General features: G+C 40.8%; 1 protein-coding gene across 5 annotated transcripts in view; it reads left to right on the plus strand.

The window, feature by feature from the left end:
• Positions 1-14,845, plus strand: part of DTNBP1 (dystrobrevin binding protein 1) — a 103,733-nt gene that overhangs the window by 52,209 nt on the left and 36,679 nt on the right. For all 5 annotated transcript variants that reach the window (XR_011144093.1, XM_068961142.1, XM_068961146.1 and 2 more), the window contains one exon: positions 683-705. Coding sequence is in view for 4 of the 5 variants with exons in the window: in XM_068961142.1 (XP_068817243.1) it covers positions 683-705 (23 nt within the window). In the remaining variant the exon portion in view is untranslated. The remainder of the gene's footprint in view (positions 1-682; positions 706-14,845) is intronic.

Consider the following 14,845-nt stretch of genomic DNA (forward strand, 5'->3'; position numbering starts at 1 on the left):
GTACTGATAGTGAGAAAAATATAATCATAAAATTATTAAGGAAAACCTGAAAAAAACTTGCTTTTGACTTCTTTGTCAAAAATGTTTTACGACTGTTCATCTATTTTCCTTGGCTGTACGTCTCCCTAGGAGACTTTGTGTTTCAGCATTCCTAAGTGACACGAAATCACACACCAGAGTGTTTCCTGGAGGCTTGGCCCTTTTTTGACAGGATGGTCTGTGGACTTCAACCCTTTGATATATGATTTCCCCTTTCATTTAGAAAAGGAAATAACTGCTCCTCTTTTGAATGATTTTTAATTAAAGATTTTTTAAAAATCTTTTATTTATCCATGAAAGGAAAAGTAAGTTGCTTTTATAAACTGGTAGTTAAATATATTAGATGGTTCATGGCTGGCATTAAAATGCTCTGTTTTTTTTGTTTTGTTTAAGTGTTTCTGTGTTTTAATAGTTTAACTTTTGGTAGAACTTTTTTGAACCATTAGTAGAGTAATAGCAGAAAAACTGAGAATAGTAGCTTTAGGCTAACTGTATTGGTAATTTCAAAGAGTAATGGACTCCATGTGAACATCCAGAAATACCACTCTCAGCAATTAAAGTACTTAATATTTTATTATAATCTAAGAGCAGTTTCCATTGGGAGTAGATTAATAAATGTATGTTTTTTTCGTTTTTCCTACAGGAAGGAACTTGAAACCTTCAAAGGTAATTTTGTGTTTAATTCTTCACTTTAAAGTAGATGAGAGTTAATTGATGTCAGATGTTTTCTCTTGATGATGATAATGAAAGAATGCATTCCGTTTTCTTTAAATCAGTTTACATCAGAAAATGCAAGTTTGCTTAATACTGTTTTTGTCAATTTATTTAATCACGGTGGTTTTGATATCAGCTGTAACACATGTACCAAGTGAGAGTTTCTGCTAATGGCATCATAAATAGTATGTTAGGATGACATAATGCGGACTTAGAGGTTGTTGAGAATCGTAGTTGGAGAAGATTCTGGTTTCTGTTGCATAGAGAGAGTCTGGGCCTCACGGAGAGGTGATGGTGATAGAGGTGGCCTGCAGGCAACCCAGAGTCCCCTGAACCGCCTGCAAGGTTTTCAGTGCTGGTCCTGCTCAGCCACTGTCTTGTAACTTTGGATAAGTCTCTTTTTTTTTTTTTTTTTTATCCATTTGCAACCTACTGTCTTGTCTTTTATTTTTTTTGATGCATTTTTATTTATTTATTTTTTTTTAATTTTAAAATCTTTAATTCTTACATGTGTTCCCAAACATGAACCCCCCTCCCACCTCCCTCCCCATAACATCTCAGTGGGTCATCCCCATGCACCAACCCCAAGCATGCTGTATCCTGCGTCAGACATGGACTGGCGATTCAATTCTTACATGATAGTATACATGATAGAATGCCATTCTCCAAAATCATCCCACCCTCTCCCTCTCCCTCTGAGTCCAAAAGTCCGTTATACACAGCTGTGTCTTTTTTCCTGTCTTGCATACAGGGTCGTCATTGCCATCTTTCTAGATTCCATATATATGTGTTAGTATACTGTATTGGTGTTTTTCTTTCTGGCTTACTTCACTCTGTATAATCGGCTCCTACCTTTTTCAAGCTTATCTGTAAAATCGTAAGCTTTGCTGAGCTATATTCTGAGATACTAAAAGTGCCTAGCATTGCTTTTTAATTTTAGGGGACTTTTGCGAGTGTGAGAAATAATTCTTGGTCTTGCTGACTCTTGGAAACACTCATAAAAAATAGGGAAAACCACAGACTTTCAGAAGCTCAAAGCCCTTCCAGCTTGCCACTTTTCAATTACGCTTTAGAGGTTGAGTAGTGAAATTTCTATTCTCAGAGAATTTCAGTAACTGAGAAGACTCTGAATTGTTGTTTATTATGTTTCATTTATAAACTAGTATTGACTTTTTGAGTTACTGGTTAAAGATTTTCCAGAACATTATTTACAGTTGAATTGTTTATCTCTGTGATCTGTTTGGATGTTTAGAGAAAACAACTAATACTTGAGATAAAAGGTATAAAGGCTTATTCCTGCTACATCTGTTATTAAACCATCTTGACTTGGCTGGGTTTCTGTTTGGCTGCAGTTATAGTGAATTATTTAGTTCACCAGTTTGTTGAGGTCCGTGTTAAATGATTATGATCTCATGTATTATCATGGTTATCATTATTCTTAATCAATTTGTGAACCACACTCATGTACATTATTTTTCATCACTGGTTTAAAATAAGATTTGAAATCCCCATAAAGTGTCATTTTCTCTCTCCTCCTTTCTTTTAGTCTACTAGCATCTTCTTATACTGTATTGGGGGAAGAAAAAAAAATCAAGTTAATATTAAAAGACAGGCAGAGAGCCAGATTATGCAACATGTCAACTTTGCTTGCATCTCAGTACTGAGGCTTTTTTTTTTTCATTTTGTATGACAGTATTCCAGAAAAAGAGGAGACCAGCAGTTTGCAAGAGGATAGACAGTGTTGTGTATACCTGATAGAATAATTCAATTCATGCAGAAATATCTTGTTTTTACATATATCCCTAATTATGTACAGCATTTAACAGCACATCCAACCCACCCACAGGCCAGTTAAAGCTCTCAGTTAGAACAAACCCTAAATGGATTATTGTATCATATCTAGTTTTTTAAAGAACTAATATTCATTAAAAATTATTTCCTCTTGAATGTTTTGCTAATACTTCAAAAGTATGTATAGCTTACAATAAAAAAATATAACTATTCTTCCAAGACATTACTGGAGAAGAGAATTCATTCAAAGATATAATAACTTGTTATTTTTTGAACATTGCTTTTGCCTTTGTTTTTCCTTTTTACATTTCAGGAAAACAGAAAGCATCACTTCCTCCAACTGTTTTATTCAAGTTGTAGTTATATTTAGAAGCTTTTTGCTAAGTTGGGGAAGAACTAACTTTTGGGGGCAAAATTAGTAACCCTCAAGGTTAGTAACATAGATCAGTGTGATCCACCGAGTTCTGGATTCTTCCTTCTGTACTCCATTGAGGTTAATGGGTTCATCTTTATCTTGCACTTGAGATATATCTAGCAAATCTCTACAGTATTATTGAAACAGTTCATTATTTGTTTTGTTTTTTTAATATTGGCAGCAGGAAGGTCTTTTCTTTTCTCCCCAATATTGCCTTTCTTTAAACTCTTTAGTGTTAGTCACTTGAATATTATACAATATGAAAAGGGTAAGATCTTTAAAGTCTTAATTTTTTAACTTTCAGTGAGAAGGAACCCCATTATTATAACTACATGTAGAGTAAATAAATTGGGGTGCATGTATATTTTTACATTAGTTTTCTCCAGATATATGCCCAGGAATGGGATTGCTGGATCATATAGTAGTTTTATTTTATTTTTTTAAGGACCTAGTGGTTATACCAATTTGCATTCCCACCAACAGTGGGGATCTTTTCTCCATACCTTCTCCAGGATTTAATATGCAGTTTAATTAAATATCAGCATTTAATATGCAGTTTAATTAAATACCAGATAAAGTGATGAAACCTCCATTTTAAGGAGGCTGTTTTTAAGTAAATTAAGTTGCCTGCTTTGGAAGACCTAATACAGGTAAATAGCTTTTAAAAAAATTACTGTAAAATGTTAAATTAGAAATTAGAAAAGACTTGGGGGAAAATAATAAAAATTCTTAAAGAGTCCAGACACAAATTGTTTTTCACATCTTAAATTCCTGTTCTGCTTTTAAAAATAGGCTGGAAATTTTATCCAGTGCTGAATAGGTGACTTATACGAGGATTTTTTTCAACCAGTGGACCTATACTCAAAGAACTCAGGAGAAAAGTATGGTTATATTCCAAGTTAAAGTGTCTGTATCTGTGTTTCTAAAAAGCCTCTGCTCTGGCTGCTCTGGGTCATCACTGCCGTGCCCAGGCTATCTCCAGGGGCAGCGAGTGGGGCCACTGTCCAGTCGTCGTGCACGGGCTTCTCACCGCGGCGGTTTCTCTGGGTGCAGAGCTTCGGCTCTAGGATGCTTGGGCTCAGCAGTTGCCCCACAGCCTGTGGGGTTTTCCCAGACCAGGGACCAAACTGACGTCCCCCGGCCCGCCAGGGAAGCCCTTGCATGTGTGTGTGTTTTTAATGATTGCCTATGTTAACTGCTTTATTAAAAATTAAATGAGCAGCATGGGATCTAGTTGTGTTGTATAAGAGGACATCTACTGTAATCTCCTCTTTACTATAGCACTGCCCAGCCATGTCAGAAATGTGACTGACAGTGTGAAAACATGCCAGGATTTAGTGGTTATCACTGTCACAGTGAGTGGGTCACCAGAGAATGTGGGGCGAGGTGGCTAAGACCAGCCTGAGAGAGTGTGATCCCACTTAAGGCTTTGTCCTGGGAAGCAAAGCCAATCAAGGATACAGGGCCAGTGAAAGTGAAGTCACTCAGTCGTGTCCGACTCTTAGTGACCCCATGGACTGCAGCCCACCAGGCTCCTCCGTCCATGGGATTTTCCAGGCAAGAGTACTGGAGTGGGGTGCCATTGCAGTAAAGCCAATGAAGGGTAAAGGGCCAGAGCGCTCATCAAAACTGTCCAAGACAGCTCTGTGACAGGAAGGTCCAGAGAGGAGAAGGCTTAAAGGAGAAGTGGTCATCAGTGCTAGAAGTAACGTAGGGAGGTTGAGCAGAATGGGGAAATCCCACTGGAGTTGACAGTGAATAGATAAGTGGTGAAGGGAGACTCCAGAGTGCAAATCAGAAGCACGTGAGGCATTTAGGAGAGAAATGAAAAGGTCACTTGATATCGAATCAGGTCAAGGTCAGGGAAGAAGGTGAAGTTGAAGATGTTAAGGACTTGATTAAGATCTAGAGAAGATGGAGAAAAAATACCCAGATAGGTTGTCCTTGGAGAGGATCCAAGGATATCTCTTTCTGAGACTTTAGAGAAGGAAAGGATGGCAGGTCATAGGGGAAAAAATCTGTGGAAGGAAAGACTGTCTGAACTTGCAAGGCTAGGCTCAGAAGTAGAAATATAAACCAAAACTAATAATGCTTTGCTTAACACAAAGCTGGGAATTAAAGAGCATATACGATGGGTCGGCAGAGCATGGTAATCTTGGGTGCTAATGAAATCATGACTAAAATGATTGGCCATGGAATTCAGGCCGGAAAGGAGAGGCCGGAAGAGACCAGTCAAATGAGCAAGATATGAGGTACTGGGGATGGTGTTCCCCTTAAAGATGGGAAACACTTGGGTAGTTGAGTATATGGTTCACCACGCTTCTTGTGGTCAAATAAAGAATTTCAGTTTGACATCGTTGAGATAGAGCAGTTCCCAGTGATGATCACGGCTAAATTTGAGTGAAAAAGAAGGCATAAAATGACGATGTCATCTGACTTGGGGAATTCTGAGGCCATTAGGAGTTGTGCTTGTTTGGGTGACTCAGATATCAATTATCCATACCGGTGGCTCAGTAGCCACAGCAGGTCATGAATTTAGATGTGACAGATAGATGGAGAACTTGGGTAGAACATGTTGGGTCAATTGAAGAGTTAGCTTAACACGTAAGGCAAAACTCTTCTGCTGCCATTTGGCAATATTTAGGCAATGGAGACCCAGGTTGGGTAATACTGCTGTCCTCTGTCCTCAAGGGGCTAAAGCACCGTGGCAAAGCTTCTAAGATAGAAAGGTAAATATATGATTTTAGTACAATGGCAAAAATATTAAAATAGAAATAAGCACACTATGGTGGGAGTAATCAATCTTTTAGAGAGAGGCACTTGAATGCTGACCTGGCAGAAACAGATAATAAGGGCATTCCAGGAAGAGGAAAGAACAACTGCAAAGATGCAGGGACGTTTATCTTATTTCAAGAGCACAAGTTAACATTTAACTTCTTGTTCAATGAGGAGACTACAATTAGTTAGTGCTGAAGCATCTGGTGCGTGGGTACAGTAGTGAGGGGTGAAGTTGAGACGTGGGCAGGGTATACATGCCACACAGCTCGTATGTCACGCAGAGGAGCTTTGGCTTTTTCCTTTGGACTAGTGGTCTCCAAAGAGGCCCATGAGTATGCAGAGTAATGTCAGTGGAGAAGAAAACTGGAACTTCTGTTTCTTTTTTTATGTCATCCTTTTATAATTCAATTTTTATGCATATTCTATAATAAACTAGGACAGGTATTGATGTATATGTTATATCAGTTCAGTTCAGTCGCTCAGTCGTGTCCAACTCTTTGCGACCCCATGAATCGCAGCACACCAGGCCTCCCTGTCCATAAATATACATATTTGGGGGTGCATGTTAAATGCTTTTGTTCATGGCAAGACTGCTCAGCAATCACTCTTGTAGCTGAGAGAGACGAGGTAGGGATGGGAGAACCAGAAGTTTCAATTTAGGGTAACAAGAGGCAGTCTGCATTATAGAGCAGGTTTTCTGGGATCATAGGTTTTCTGAAGACAGATTGGAAAAGAGCAGGTCTAGAGCAAGAAGGGTTAGTTGAGAAACTACTACGTATACTTGAATGAAGGCAGTGTTAGAATGGAGAGAAAGGCCCAGATTCAAGAATCAAGAATTTCATCACTCTTGTGAGAAGTCTAGGATGACTGGAATTCTGGCTAGGACATGTGCGTGGATTTTTCTTTTACCAGGAAATGTAATACGGGCAGAAGAGCAGATTTGGGAGGGAATCATAGTGGATTCTGTTGGTTTGGGAGGAGGAGGTACAGCATCAGTTGATTAATAATAATAATTAATCAGTTTATTAATGCAAGCAAGTTCCCAGTAACCCCACAAAAGTGCAGCTTGATATCTGATAGAGAAATGCTTTTTAAAGTGTTTCATTGAGATTTGACTTTCATATCACAAATTTCATTCATTTTTAAGTGTACGATTTAGTGAATCTTAGCAAATTTATAGAATTGTGCAGCCATCATCAGAATGCAGTTTTAGAACATTTTCATCACCCGTAACCGTTCCTTTCTGCCTCTCTGCATTCAGTACCCTTTTGTGTTCCCAGCCCCAGGCAGTCATTAATCAGTTTCTATCTCCATAGACTTTCCTTTTCTGGACCTTTCATACGAATGCAGTCATGCGATGTGTTGTATTTTTGCTTCTGGATTCTTTTAGTCATGTTAAATTTTTGGAGTTCATCCATGTTGTACCATATATCAGTAGACGGTTCTTTTTATTGCTGAGTTAATGTCCCATTGTATGAATTTATTGCAATTCGTTTATCCTTTCGATGGTTTATGGACATTTGGATTGTCTCCAGTTTGGAACTGTTGTGAGTAGTGCTGCTATAGACTTTCATATGCAAGTCTGTGTGTAGACATATCTTTTCATTTTTCTTGGATATATAACCAAGACTGGAGTTTCTGGATCATATGATATGGTTGTGTTGTGTGTGTTAGTTGCTCAGTCATGTCAGATTCTTTGTGACCCCATGGTGTGTAGCCCGCCAGGCTCCTCTGTCCATGGGGATTTTCCAGGCAAGAATACTGGAGTGGGTTGCCATGCCCTCCTCCAGGGGATCTTCCCAATCCAGGGATGGAACCCAAGTCTCTTGCACTGCAAGCAGATTCTTTACTGTCTTATCCACCAGGGAAGCCCTATGATAAGGTTATACTTTTTAAGAAACTGCCAAGCTGTTCTCTGCAGCGGTGGTACCAGTTACATTCCCACCAGCTGTCTAGGGATTGTGGTTTCTCCTCACCCTTGTTAACACTTGATATCCTTGACTCTTATGTCTAGCTATGAGATCCATTTTGAGTCAGTTTTTGTGTCTGTGTGATGTAAAAGTCTAAGTTTTTTTGCTTTTGCTTTTCACATATATCCAATTGTCTCTGGACTATTTTTTGAAAAGATTTTTCCCCCCATTCCATTGAACTGCTTTGGCACTGTCGCAGGAAACCAGTGGCCATAAATGTAAAGAAGAGTATATTTCTGGACTTTCAGTTTTGTTCCTTATTGTCAGTACCACACTGCCTGAATTATTGTAGCTTTTGTAATAAGTTTTGAAATCGGGAAGTATAAACCTTCGAACTTTGTTCTTTTACAAAAGCATTTTGGCTATTTTAGGTCCTTTGCATTTCTGTATAAATTTTAGGATCATTTTGTCTGTTTCTACCAAAGGGAAAAAAAAAAAGAAGCCTGCTGGGATTTTGATAGGGATTGTTTTGAATTTCTAGTTCAGTTAGGGGAGAATTACTATCTTCATAATATTGTATCTTCCAATCCATGAACATGGATGCATCTTCATGTGTTTGTAGCTTTGATTTTCCTGAGCTGTGTTCTGTTATTTTCAATGTGCAAAGTCTGACTTCTTTTGTTAAGTTTACTCATAAATATTTTATTCTTGCTGAGTGAATTCAGTCTTGAGCATATTAAATCTGAGATGTCATTACAGATGGAAGTGTCCAGTGGGTTGCTGGACGTCAGGAGAGAGACATGAGCTGGAATTGGGAGCAGGCTGACCCGGGTGGGGGTGGGGAGCCTTGGGTCTGGGTGCAGTTGCTCGGTGAGACCAGGCAGAGGAAAACAAAGGAGAGGGGGGTAGAAGTCTAGGAAGCGCTAGAATTCACCTGACGGGCTGAAGAAGAGAGCTCGCTCCCCTCGTCGGGGGCGGGGTACAGTCAGCTGCTGAGGTGGGGATGCGAGTCTCGGGGCGTGTCTCAGGGAGCGCCAAGCAGTGCCACGTTGTTACAGAGGGGACAGAAGGGAAGATGGTCTGAGAAGGGGCATGTGGTCTGTCAACTAAAGTTCACTGGTGACGGTCCTGGGAGCGATTTCAGCAGCACGGGGGTTCCCGTGTGGGCTGGGAAGGGGAACCCAGCTGGTGGAGGACAGGGGGCCAGGGGGAGGTTCTGTTGTGTTCCCCATGTGACCCAGGTGCCTGGCACGTTGGTACTGACTAAACATTTGAGTGAATGGGGGAGTAGAGCGGGGCTTTCGAAATCACAGGCTTAGAGGAGAGAAGAGAGGAGAGGCTGGAGGGGAGGAGGGTTTATTGATTTCTGAGAAACTTGAGTGCCTTTGTGTGAAAGGGGGGAGAAAAGAGGCTGCAGACGGGGAGGGGCTGAGGGCACGGAGTGGCTGACAGTGAAGCTGTGATGCAGAGGACCACGGCGAGGGGGCTCAGAGCACACGACTTCGAAACAGGAAGACTGTCGACAAGTATCTGTAACTATTGGAATTGTGAGGATTTGAGATATTTACTAAAAATACATAGCACCTTCCAAGCTACCAGTGAGTGTGGCTGAATTTGAAGGAACCTTTAGGCTAAAACTGTGCTGAAAGTGAATTGGGGGGAGTTGAAAGATACCTTTGTGTTGGGAGGCAAGCTGTATTCTTCGCCTTTATCTTAATGCTTGCGGAGCACTGGGTCTCTTCTCTCGTCTGTATGTTGTCACTAAGGCGTCTTTGTGCCTCTGTGACGGACCCAGACGGGTTTAGTGTGTTTTCAGCCTCTCCCCTACCTTCTGAGCAGCACTTGGTATGGCCCCAGATCCGTGCATACATCTTTGCACACTAGAGCCCTGAGAGCTTGCATTTGGCTTTTATAGTGGCAGTAGATTCTGATACATGTCTGCCGAAGTCATCAGCAGAAAACTAACAGGCTTAATAGAATTTCTTTGGAAAAACCTGCTCCTGGCTCCAGCCTCACTTCCTTTGTTCTACTCCCAGAAGATGCACAGCAGGGGAGCTGCCTGGTAAACTGGAGGTTTCACTTGACCAGCCTGAGCTTCTGCTCAGTTCTACTTGCTCAGTGCCCACATCCATGTCATCTCCAGGATTCACCGAAAATAGTCAGAGGAATCCCTGTAGGTGGAACTTTACTTTATGTTTTTTTTCCTTCACTGCTTTCCTTTAAAATGTTTACCTCCATGCTTGGGTACATTGCAGTGTTTGCGTGGTGTGCAGGTGATCCATCACCAAAAAGCAGAAATAAAATTTCAACTCGATTGGAACCTCTAACCAGTAGCATGTTAATGAAAGCATTATTTGTTTCTTTATATTACGAAGAAGTGATAGTCACTATAAATTAATACTTAAAACAAGTGGAAAATGTTTCCTGGCAATCTGGGACTTTGCTCTTATAATTTTGTGTCTTAGCCCCATCGGGTGAAATTCACCAGTCATCTTTATGAGGCAGCACCTTTATAATTGAAAGATAAATATAAAATGCCAGGCATTAGAGTAATGAGTCCATTTCTGACATACAGCTCCGTAAAACCAACTCAGCTTCTCTCGCTGCTGGTATGTGCATTTCCCAAGAAGTGGCTACTGTAGTTAAACATGTGAGCCATAGCGAACACGATGTGAAGTTAAAGTTCCTTCCATGCCGCTGTGTTGGGCTCAACTAAAATGGCTGATTTTCCAAATGGGTTTTGGAAAGGTAATAATGCTTCATACAGATTAAAACCTCTATGTTATTTTCCTAATTTTACAGAACTTTGGTGTTTCTTGTCATGTGTTGGTAATGGTTTTGTGATATTTTATTTTAATAAATAGCACATGTAAGGATATTAAACTTGTGGAATTTACTGCAAAAATTATACCTTAAAAATTAACTGGTAGCTTTTTTTTTTTTTTCAGTTGAGTAATTTGTTATTCTACCCATGGAGATTACTGAAGAATAATTTTTAATAATTATTGCATTTTTAAAAACTCCATATTATGCCTCTAAGGTGGCACATGTTATGACATGTTATATGTCATTCCCTGTCAGATGGATCCCACTTGTTTCTTAAGGGAAAAAAATGAAAGAAATACATGTCATCTGAGCTTTTCCTTACTTTATTGTGATTTTTCTGTTCCTGAGATTACATGTTAAAATTGAACTTGAATTAAAAGGTAACTTCCTTCTCCCTTTCTTAAGTCTATCTTGTATATAGTGTGGCAGACTCTTTAAGCTCAGGGTAGACACATTAATCAAAGCAAAATCATAGCTCAGGAATTCATTCTAACGCTGGTGCATTCATGAAACTCTACCCCGAGGTGTTCCTGCATTCTTGGTCATTATTTGTTAAGTGTTCAGGGATAAACTGGTAAGAATAGAGTGAGAACCTTAGGGCTTAGTATTTATCAGTAATATATGATAAATGACACTTTCTCCTCTTCCCTCAGTTACACTGTCTTAACATGGTGGTTGGGAGTAAATATTTGAATGTAGATATAATCTGGTATTAAATTTTTTTTTTAATTCTTTAAGAAATTACTCCCTGAAAATCTTGACTTCTTGGTGAATATTGGCTAGATCTTTTTTTTTAAATCTGCTTCCTTTTTTTCCACATGTCAATATGTGTTAGTGTATTAAAAAGATGATTTATATTATGTAGCTTAGTATTTTAGTAAAGTTAGTATCTATATCCTACGGTACAGAAATATTCATATCCTGCCTGTTGATTTTGTCTCTAAGTCAGTTTATTTTTAAGACCTAGTTGATTCTTTATTCTAGTAACTGTCATAAGATGTTACACTGTGGCATGACCTAGAACTCTCAAAGATGACATTTTATATTGAAGAAGATTGTAATTCTAACAGCTTAGGTAGATATTAAACTGCAAAAAAGTAGAGCCTTGATCAGGATTGTGGTGCTTAAATGTTACCTTTCTGCGCTTTCTTATAATGAGTATAAAGCACTCTTCTGTAAACAATAATTATAGCAATAGAGTCTTTTTAGAAATGTATCAGGACAACTTTCCGTTGTATATCATGTGTGTTTGGTATCATGAATAAATACAGCTGTTCTGTTTCATTACCTTTTTGCTGGAACACTGTATAAAGTTGACAGCAAAAATTATACCTTTCAGAAAAACTAGATTCTAGTAAAACTAAACTCCAGCACCACGAAAGAAGAGGTAAGTGAAGATTTTACCTGTCAGGCTCAAAAAGAGAGTTTATCTGTTGAATTCATATGAAGCCTTATGATTTTCTCTTAGTTTTTTGAAGGTTCGTGCTGGAAAATAACCTAAAGGGCCTTGTAGCTCTGCTGTTTGAACTGTTTGGGCAGGTGATGGAGTTAGCACTTTCGCAGAAGACTGGTCCATAGCTAATGATTTTTATGGATTGCCAGGGCCAATCAAGTGGCTGGCTGAGCCCTACAGGAGAGCCATCTAGTCACCGAGGAAAGTCAGCCGTGGCTTTCCTTGGAGAGATGTGCTCATGCCATAAACAGAAATAGATGCTGGTGAATTGTTTTGTTCATGCTTCTGGCCACTTTAAGGTGGGATTTCAGTGCGCTTAATGGTCTTAAGTGAGGATGTTACATACTAAGGATATCAAATTGTTGACATATGTATTACAGATATTTAAAATCTCAGCTTGGTTATTTGCCTTTTAATTTTGTTTGCTTTTTTCTTACACATGGAAGTTTCATATTTTTATGTATTCAGATAGGTATTTTAAAATGACATCCTCCATTGTTTTTATGCCTAAACAGATCTCTCCCAATCCAAAGAAATAAATGTTAACTTGTAATCTCTTCTGGTTTTTATTCTAGCTTAATTATCATTTGCTGATTTTACTCTAACAAATCTGGAACTTATATTGACGTATAGCGTGAAGTAAGCATCAGTTTTTTGCTGTAGAAGTAATTAATTTTTCTAGTACTATGAAATCATCCTTTGCAGTCCTCAGCCTCTTATTGCCAAATTTTGTTGGCTACGCTTTAAAATTTTTATTTGTTGATTTTTGGTTGTGTTGGGTCTTCATTGCTGCACGGATTTCTTTCTCATTGCAGCGCGCAGGGGCTACTCTCTAGTTGCAGTGAGCAGGCGTCTCATCGCGCTGGCTTTTCTTGCTGCTGAGCACAGGCTCCAGGGCACACAGCCTTAAGTAGCTGCGGCTCCCAGCAGTTGCGGTGCATGAGCTTGGTTGCTCTGTGGCATGTGGAATCTTCCCGGACCAGGGAGCGAACCTGTGTCTCCTGCATTGGCAGGCGGACTCTTTACCACTGAGCCAGTGGACCTTTCTCTGGCACCTTCTCCCTCTTTCTTCCTGCGTCATCTGCTGAATCATTCCAGCACTTACTCTGAACTGTAAACTGCTTATTTGGTATTGGAGTATATAGCCAATTAACAATGTCGTGGTAGCTTCAGGTGAACAACAGAGGGACTCAGCCATAAATATACGTGTATTCATTCTCTCCCAAATCCCTCTCCCATGCAGGCTGGCATGTAACATTGAGCAGAGTTCAGTGTGTGCTGTACAAATAAAAAGGTCCTTGTTGGTTATCCATTTTAAAATATAGCAGTACATACATGACGTTCCCAAAGTCCCTAACTGTCCCTTCACCCAGGCAACCACAAGTTTATTTTCTAAGTCTGTGAGTCTCTGTTTCGTAAGTTCATTTGTATAATTTCTTCTTAGATCCCACATATAAGGGATGTCATACAGTGTTTCCTGTTCTCTGTCTGACTTAACTTCACTCAGTATAACACTCTCGAGGTCCATCCACATTGCTGCAAATGGTATTATTTCATTCTTTTTAATGGCTGAGTAATATTCCATTATGTATGTTACCACATCTTCTTTATCTTCCCCGCTGTCAGTGGGCATTTAGGCTGCTTCCGTGTCCTGGCTGCTGTAAACGGTCCCGCGCTTACTCTGATGGTCCCCGGGCTTCACTCTTATTTTTCCGTCTCCTTTGCCTCATTGTCCTGCCTCCCCCACCCACCCCAGGTGGGAAGAACCTCTGGGCTGCATCCTCGGGCTTTTCACTCACCGTTCTGTGGTCTCATCTGTTCCAAGGCTTTAAATACCATCTGATGCTCATGACTCCCTGATGAGATGGCTCCTGACCTGCCTCTTCCCTAAATTCTAGACTGGAATAGCCCACTACCAGCTCAGATCTCTACAGCTGTGCCTACAGGAACCCTCAACCCAGCACGGCAGAGCCTGGTCTCCACACCCATCTTTCCACCTTCCTGGCCGCTCCGTCATCCCAGTGACACCACCGTTCATTCTTCCTGGGGCTCTGACCACGACGAACACACGACCGAAAAATAAGATGCTGCTTATCTCGCGCTTGCTCTCTCACCTCACATCTGATTCTTCAATTAATCCAATCAGCCCATACTGGATCCCAGATCTGACCGGATCTTCCTATCTCTACCAGCAGGTCCAGGCTGCCTCAGTCCTGTGTAGAAGCTCCGGTGGCATCCTCGCCCAGTCCCTGCCACTCCTGTCTCCCTCCCTCCCCACCCAGTATTGCCTTCTTGCCCCAGATGCCCTGCAGCCTCTCATCGCACTGACAACAGTGCCCTTCTCCCTGCCCGCTCAGCCCACTGTTTGCCCCCACCCCTGACCTCACCTCCTCCCGCTCTTTCCCAGCTCCTCTGTCCAGCCCCGCCAGCCACCCACTCTTCCTCCCGGGGGCCCAGCACGCCCCCTGTGCCCGGGGCTTCTCCTGAGCCCTCTGCCTGCTCTGCTTCTCCTCCAGACAGAGTCCTGGCTCCCTCCTTTCCGCTACCTTCTCAAAGGTATCCGTGTTTTCAGTTGTGCATTCTTCTCTTTCTCCCTTTACCTGGCTTTCTTTTATGACATACCTTTCTTTCCTTTCTCTTCCATGGAAACCTGATATACACTTACCTGGCTCTTCTCTGCTGCGCACCGTGCGCGGAGACACAGACTGACCCAGGACTCGGCGAGTGTTCACTGGCTCGATGGAGTCCCAGGGCAGCATCCTGTCCCCTTGCCTTCTGGCTTGGATTCCTTTTAACTCTGTCTTCTAAACACTGCGGATCCATCTAACTAGCTATCTAAAAATTCAGATATTCAGATAGAATTCCCATCAGTCACATCATGAGACCTGGAAGTGGCTCCTGATTCTTCCAGTACCGCTT

Source organism: Capricornis sumatraensis, chromosome 22, assembly GCF_032405125.1.
Source record: "Capricornis sumatraensis isolate serow.1 chromosome 22, serow.2, whole genome shotgun sequence".
Classification (NCBI taxonomy): Eukaryota; Metazoa; Chordata; class Mammalia; order Artiodactyla; family Bovidae; genus Capricornis; species Capricornis sumatraensis.